This window comes from Staurois parvus, unplaced genomic scaffold (genome assembly GCF_062004578.1).
Source record: "Staurois parvus isolate SC_StPar_1 unplaced genomic scaffold, SC_StPar_1.0 ptg003984l, whole genome shotgun sequence".
Lineage (NCBI taxonomy): Eukaryota > Metazoa > Chordata > Amphibia > Anura > Ranidae > Staurois > Staurois parvus.
In genome coordinates, this window is record NW_028321779.1 from 5,570 (window position 1) to 13,038 (window position 7,469).

The 7,469-nt window shown below is 56.3% G+C and overlaps 1 protein-coding gene across 1 annotated transcript; it reads left to right on the top strand.

Annotated features, from left to right (window-relative positions):
- The first annotated feature begins 550 nt into the window (after positions 1-550).
- LOC149427134 (diencephalon/mesencephalon homeobox protein 1-like) lies at positions 551-7,102 on the top strand. The gene is made up of 4 exons (XM_089668226.1): positions 551-725; positions 1,748-1,926; positions 3,210-3,558; positions 6,359-7,102. The coding sequence occupies exons 1-4, from the start codon at positions 572-574 to the stop codon at positions 6,757-6,759; spliced, it is 1,083 nt and encodes a 360-aa protein (XP_089524352.1). The 5' UTR covers positions 551-571; the 3' UTR covers positions 6,760-7,102.
- Positions 7,103-7,469: the final 367 nt, after the last annotated feature.

Consider the following 7,469-nt stretch of genomic DNA (forward strand, 5'->3'; position numbering starts at 1 on the left):
GGAGGGGGGAAGGGAGAGAGGATGGGGGGAAGGGAGGAGAGGAGGGGGGAAGGGAGGAGAGGAGAAGAGAGGAGAGGAGGGGGGAATGGAGGAGAGGAGAGGAGAATGGAAGAGAGGAGGGGGGAAGGGAGGAGAGGAGAATGGAAGAGAGGAGGGGGAAAGGGAGGAGAAGAGAGGAGAGGAGAGGAGAAGGGAGGAGAGGAGAGGAGAAGAGAGGAGAGGAGGGGGGAAATGGAGGAGAGGAGAAGGGAGGAGAGGAGAAGAGAGGAGAGGAGGGGAGGAATGGAGGAGAGGAGAAGGGAGGAGAGGAGAGGAGAAGGGAGGAGAGGAGAGGAGAGGAGAAGGGAGGAGAGGAGAAGGGAGGAGAGGAGAGGAGAGGAGAAGGGAGGAGAGGAGAGGAGAAGGGAGGAGAGGAGAGGAGGGGGGAATGGAGGAGAGGAGAGGAGAGGAGAAGAGAGGAGAGGAGAGGAGGGGGGAATGGAGGAGAGGAGTGTGAGGATAATGATGAGACTATCCTAAGTCGATCCTTTGTTAACGTTCGATGTGTTTTGTCCCGGCAGGCCCGCCCACCATGCAGCATTACGGAGTGAACGGATATTCGCTGCACGCCGTCAACTCGCTGAGCGCCATGTACAACCTGCACCAACAAGCAGCGCAGCACGCCCAGCACGCCCCGGATTACCGCCCCTCGGTGCACGCCCTCACCCTGGCCGAGAGACTGGCTGGTAAGGATTATGTGAGCGCCAGTTTTCGGTGGGAGGGGCGGATGGATCAGTTTTTTTGTGGGAGGAGCAGATCGATCGGCTTCCACTGGGAGGGGCAGATCGATCGATTTTCGGTGGGAGGGGCAGATCGATCGGTTTTCAGTGGGAGGGGCAGATTGATCGTTTTCGGTGGGAGGGGCAGATCGATCGGTTTTCAGTGGGAGGGGCAGATTGATCGTTTTCGGTGGGATGGGCAGATCAATCGGTTTTCGGTGGGAGGGGTTGATGGATCGGTTTTTGGTGGGAGGGGCAGATGGATCTTTTTTTGTGGGAGGAGCAGATCAATCAGTTTTTGGTGGGAGGAGCAGATCGATCAGTTTTTGGTGGGAGGGCCAGATCGATTGGTTTTTGGTGGGAGGAGCAGATCAATCAGTTTTTGGTGGGAGGAGCAGATCGATCAGTTTTTGGTGGGAGGAGCAGATCGATCAGTTTTTGGTGGGATGGGCAGATCGGTTTTTGGTGGGAGGAGCAGATCGATCCGTTTTTGGTGGGAGGGGTAGATCGGTGGATTCAGAATAGCGCAGGTCACGTTTTACCGCCAATATTTTGCGAGACGGTGAGGAATGCAGATGGCGGTCTCCCGGGGACAGCCAATAGGATTCCTCCCCATCCCCCAATATTCGATATCTGATTGGCTGCTGTGGGTGACACTTCCGTCTTTAGAGAGAATTTTAGAGCGGGAGACTCAGCCCCGGCGGAAGCTTTCTGTCCTGAGGAGTGAGGGGAGGACTCTTACAGCTGATTGGTTGTCAGTGCTGTCATCTCAGCTGAAAGGCAGTCTCCTCCCATCAGCACTGATCTGTCCAATGATCCTTCCAGTTGCCGCCATGTAGGTGTAAGTCCCGCCCATGCGGTCCTGTGATTGGTCTATAGACGGAGGGGAGGAGACAGGAAGGATGCGAATATTTGGCGCTGTGTGGCTCCGCCCACTTCCTGTAATTAAATTGGCCCTATTTTATCTTCCAACGGCTGTACATTTCAAGACATCATCTTGGAAGCTCGCTACGGCTCTCAGCACCGCAAACAGCGAAGGAGTCGCACCGCGTTCACCGCGCAGCAGCTGGAGGCGCTAGAGAAGACGTTTCAGAAGACGCACTACCCAGACGTGGTGATGAGGGAGCGGCTGGCAATGTGCACTAACCTCCCGGAGGCCAGAGTGCAGGTACATACCTCAGGGGGAGGCCAGAGTACAGGGACCTACCTCAGGGGTGGGGTCATGGGAGGCCGGAGTACAGGGACCTACCTCAGGGGTGGGGTCATGGGAGGCCGGAGTACAGGGACCTACCTCAGGGGTGGGGTCATGGGAGGCCGGAGTACAGGGACCTAACTCAGGGGTGGGGTCATGGGAGGCCAGAGTACAGGGACCTACCTCAGGGGGGGAGTCATGGGAGGCCAGAGTACAGGGACCTACCTCAGGGGTGGGGTCATGGGAGGCCAGTGTACAGGAACCAACCTCAGGGGGAGGCCAGAGTACAGGGACCTACCTCAGGGGTGGGTCATGGGAGGCCAGAGTACAGATACCTATCTCAGGGGTGGGGCCATGGGAGGCCAGAATATAGATACCTACCTCAGGGGTGGGGTCATGGGAGGCCAGAGTACAAGTACATACCTCAGGGGTGGGTTCATGGGAGGCCAGAGTACTGGGACCTACCTCAAGGGGAGGCCAGAGTACAGGAACCTACCTCAGGGGGAGGCCAGAGTACAGGGACCTGCCTCAGGGGTGGGGTCATGGAAGGCCCAGGTGCATGTACTACCTGAGGGGGGAGGTCATGATAGGTTACAGTCCAGGTATCTACAATAGAGATGTGGTCATGGGAAGCTAGTGTACTGGAACCTTGCTCAGGGGTGGGGTCATAGGAATCCCAGGTACAGGTATGTACATTAGGGGTGGGGTCATATGAGGCCAGACTACAGGTATCTACCTCAGGGGTTGGGTCCTGGGAGGCAGAGTAGAGGTACCTACTTTAGGGGTGGTGTAATGGGAGGCCAGAGTACAGGTATCTACCTCGGGTGGGGGTTAAAGAAGCCAGAATACAGATACCTCCCTCAGGGGTGGAGTCATGGCAGGCCAGAGTACAGGGACCTAACTCAAGGGTGGGGTCATAGGGGACAGGAATACAGATACCTACCTCAGGGATGTAGTCATGGAAGGCCAGAGTACAAGTATCTACCTCAGGGGTGGGATCATATGAGGCCAGAATAAATACCTACTTCAGGGGTGGAGTCATGGGAGGCCAGAATACAAGTACGTTCTTCAGGGGTGGAGTCATGGGAGGCCAGAATACAAGTACGTTCTTCAGGGGTGGAGTCATGGGAGGCCAGAATACAAGTACCGACTTCAGGGGTGGGGTCATGGGAGGCCAGAATACAAGTACGTTCTTCAGGGGCGGGGTCATGGGTTGATACGATGATGCAAGCTCCTCATAGGCGGTGCTTCACTTCCAGGTTTGGTTTAAGAACCGAAGAGCCAAGTTCCGCAAGAAGCAGCGAAGTCTCCAGAAAGAACAACTTCAGAAACACAAGGACTCCGAGGTCAGTGACAGCAAGACAGACCCCGCCCCCGCAGAGCCGACGACTCCCAGCCACGACTCCACCAAACCACACACCTCTGTGACCGAGCCCAGCGCGGAGCTGAACCTCACCTTGTCAGAGCAATCGGCCAGCGAATCAGCAGCTGAGGATCAGACCGACAAGGAGGAGGAGCCCAAATGTCCGCCAGAAGACACCAAGGAGGAGAAACCTCTGACCTCCGACTCCAAAATCCCCAACTATAAGAGAGCAAGTCCCAAAACAGGTCAGCCGGAGCTCCGTGTGGGGCCCCACGGTACACAGGGAAGCCTGATGGGGCCACTTGATGTATGTGGAGGCTTTCATTTACCACCCTGACAGGGGGCGCCATATTAGACTGACTGATACCGGGTCACATGGGGTTCCATCTGGATGGATATGGAGATGAATCTGTAAATATGAAGAATGATGTGTCTCCACCCCCAACTCACATCTGGGGCCCCTCATTCCCCCCCCCCCCCCTCCCCAGGGTCCATGCTGGGTACTGGCAGGTCACAGAGTGAGTGGGTGGGGACTGATCTGTGGGCGGAGACTTGATGGATTGTTACACTGGCAGGTCACAGAGAGGGTGGGGACTGATCTGTGGGAGGAGACTGTGATGGATTGTAACACTGGCAGGTCACAGAGTGAGTGGGTGGGGACTGATCTGTGGGAGGAGACTGTGATGGATTGTTACACTGGCAGGTCACAGAGAGGGTGGGGACTGATCTGTGGGAGGAGACTGTGATGGATTGTTACACTGGCAGGTCACAGAGTGAGTGGGTGGGGACTGATCTGTGGGCGGAGACTGTGATGGATTGTTACACTGGCAGGTCACAGAGTGAGTGGGTGGGGACTGACTGAGGGAGGAGACTGTGATGGATTGTTACACTGGCAGGTCACAGAGAGGGTGGGGACTGATCTGTGGGCGGAGACTGTGATGAATTGTTACACTGGCAGGTCACAGAGTGAGTGGGTGGGGACTGATCTGTGGGAGGAGAGTGTGATGGATTGTTACACTGGCAGGTCACAGAGAGGGTGGGGACTGATCTGTGGGCGGAGACTGTGATGGATTGTTACACTGGCAGGTCACAGAGTGAGTGGGTGGGGACTGATCTGTGGGAGGAGACTGTGATGGATTAATACACTGGCAGGTCACAGAGAGGGTGGGGACTGATCTGTGGGCGGAGACTGTGATGAATTGTTACACTGGCAGGTCACAGAGTGAGTGGGTTTGGACTGATCTGTGGGCGGAGACTGTGATGGATTGTTACACTGGCAGGTCACAGAGTGAGTGGGTGGGGACTGACTGAGGGAGGAGACTGTGATGGATTGTTACACTGGCAGGTCACAGAGAGGGTGGGGACTGATCTGTGGGAGGAGACTGTGATGGATTGTCACACTGGCAGGTCACAGAGTGAGTGGGTGGGGACTGATCTGTGGGAGGAGAGTGTGATGGATTGTTACACTGGCAGGTCACAGAGAGGGTGGGGACTGATCTGTGGGCGGAGACTGTGATGGATTGTTACACTGGCAGGTCACAGAGTGAGTGGGTGGGGACTGATCTTTGGGAGGAGACTGTGATGGATTGTTACACTGGCAGGTCACAGAGAGGGTGGGGACTGATCTGTGGGAGGAGACTGTGATGGATTGTTACACTGGCAGGTCACAGAGTGAGTGGGTGGGGACTGATCTGTGGGAGGAGTCTGAGATGGATTTTCACACTGGCAGGTCACAGAGTGAGTGGGTGGGGACTGATCTGTGGGCGGAGACTGTGATGGATTGTTACACTGGCAGGTCACAGAGTGAGTGGGTGGGGACTGATCTGTGGGCGGAGACTGTGATGGATTGTTACACTGGCAGGTCACAGAGTGAGTGGGGACTGATCTGTGGGAGGAGACTGTGATGGATTGTTACACTGGCAGGTCACAGAGAGGGCAGGGACTGATCTGTGGGAGGAGACTGTGATGGATTGTTACACTGGCAGGTCACAGAGTGAGTGGGTGGGGACTGATCTGTGGGAGGAGTCTGAGATGGATTTTCACACTGGCAGGTCACAGAGTGAGTGGGTTTGGACTGATCTGTGGGAGGAGACTGTGATGGATTGTTGCACTGGCAGGTCACAGAGTGAGTGGGTGGGGACTGAACTGAGGGAGGAGACTGTGATGGATTGTTACACTGGCAGGTCACAGAGAGGGTGGGGACTGATCTGTGGGAGGAGACTGTGATGGATTGTTACACTGGCAGGTCACAGAGTGAGTGGGTGGGGACTGATCTGTGAGAGGAGTCTGAGATGAATTTTCACACTGGCAGGTCACAGAGTGAGTGGGTGGGGACTGATCTGTGGGATGAGACTGTGATGGATTGCTACACTGGCAGGTCACAGAGAGGGCGGGGACTGATCTGTGGGAGGAGACTGTGATGGATTGTTACACTGGCAGGTCACAGAGTGAGTGGGTGGGGACTGATCTGTAGGAGGAGGCTGTGATGGATTGTTACACTGGCAGGTCACAGAGTGAGTGGGTGGGGACTGATCTGTGGGAGGAGACTTTGATGGATTTTCACACTGGCAGGTCACAGAGTGAGTGGGTGGGGACTGATCTGTGGGAGGAGACTGTGATGGATTGTTACACTTGCAGATCACAGAGGAAGAGGGTGGGGACTGATCTGTGGGAGGAGACTGTGATGGATTGTCACAATGGCAGGTCACAGAGTGAGTGGGTGGGGACATCTGGATCATACAGGTTGCAGCAGACAGCCGGGTTTACATCTTTGAGCCGGCATTTCAGTCCAGGAAGTCAATGTGACCCTGGATGATGCCTGAACAAAGATGGTGCCGTCCTGAAGAGAAAAGCAGATGGGGCCATTTTCATGGATATTGCTGGTCGGGGAGGTTTAGAATGATTCATGTGGAAGAAGGAAGCGGAAGGTTTATAGGAAATGGGCCCTTGGTATGCAGTTGGTTTGGCTGTCCTTGGCCCTCACAGAATGTTTGTTGTGTCACCTTCATCCTGCGATCTCTAAATTCCGTCTTGTTTGTGTTGCAGAGTCTCCGGTCAGCTCCTCGATGGCGGCCTCCTCCAGCAGCGGCCTCCCTCCGACTCACTCGTACTCCTCGTCTCCTCTCAGCCTCTTCCGCCTGCAGGAACAGTTCCGCCAGCACATGGCCGCCACCAATAACTTGGTCCATTACTCTTCCTTCGACATGGCCAGTCCTCCCACCATGCCCTACCTAGGGATGAATGTCAGCATGGCGCCTCTCAGCTCTCTGCACTGCCAGTCCTACTACCAGTCCTTGTCTCATGCCCAGCAGGTCTGGTCCTCCCCCATCCTGCAGAGCTCTGGGGCCCTTCCCAACCTCAACAGCAAGACCACCAGTATTGAGAACTTGAGGCTGAGAGCCAAGCAGCACGCGGCCTCGCTGGGCCTGGACACCTTACCCAACTGAGTACGGCTGACTGGCGGCATTACCTAGAGCTCCATGGACATGCGTGACGCCGTTCCGTGTGTGGAGCCGGCCGAGGAGCCGAGCCCGGCACTGGAGGAGCCTCTGGAGATGTCATTGGAGATGGTGTCATTCTGTGAATGTATCGATGTGTTGTGTCACCATTCTTGGTAACCCTTGGACCCCCCCGACCCCACCATGCTATACCCCCCCTTGGACCCCCTGACCCCACCATGCTATTTCCCCCCCTTGGAACCCCCGACCCCACCATGCTATACCCCCCCTTGGACCCCCCCATGCTATACCCCCCCCTTGGACCCCCTGACCCCACCATGCTATACCCCCCCTTGGACCCCTTCATGCTATACCCCCCCTTGGACCCCCCCGACCCCACCATGCTATACCCCCCCTTGGACCCCCCCATGCTATACCCCCCCCTTGGACCCCCCGACCCCACCATGCTATACCCCCCCTTGGACCCTCCCGACCCCACCATGCTATACCCCCCCTTGGACCCCCCCATGCTATACCCCCCCTTGGACCCCCCGACCCCACCATGCTATACCCCCCCTTGGACCCCCCCATGCTATACCCCCCCCTTGGACCCCCCGACCCCACCATGCTACCTTCGTGTTTCTTGTGAGCGGACACAACCCGTAATCTTATCTATCGTTATTGTGAAAATTGCACTAAATCTCAACCGCGCCAAACAT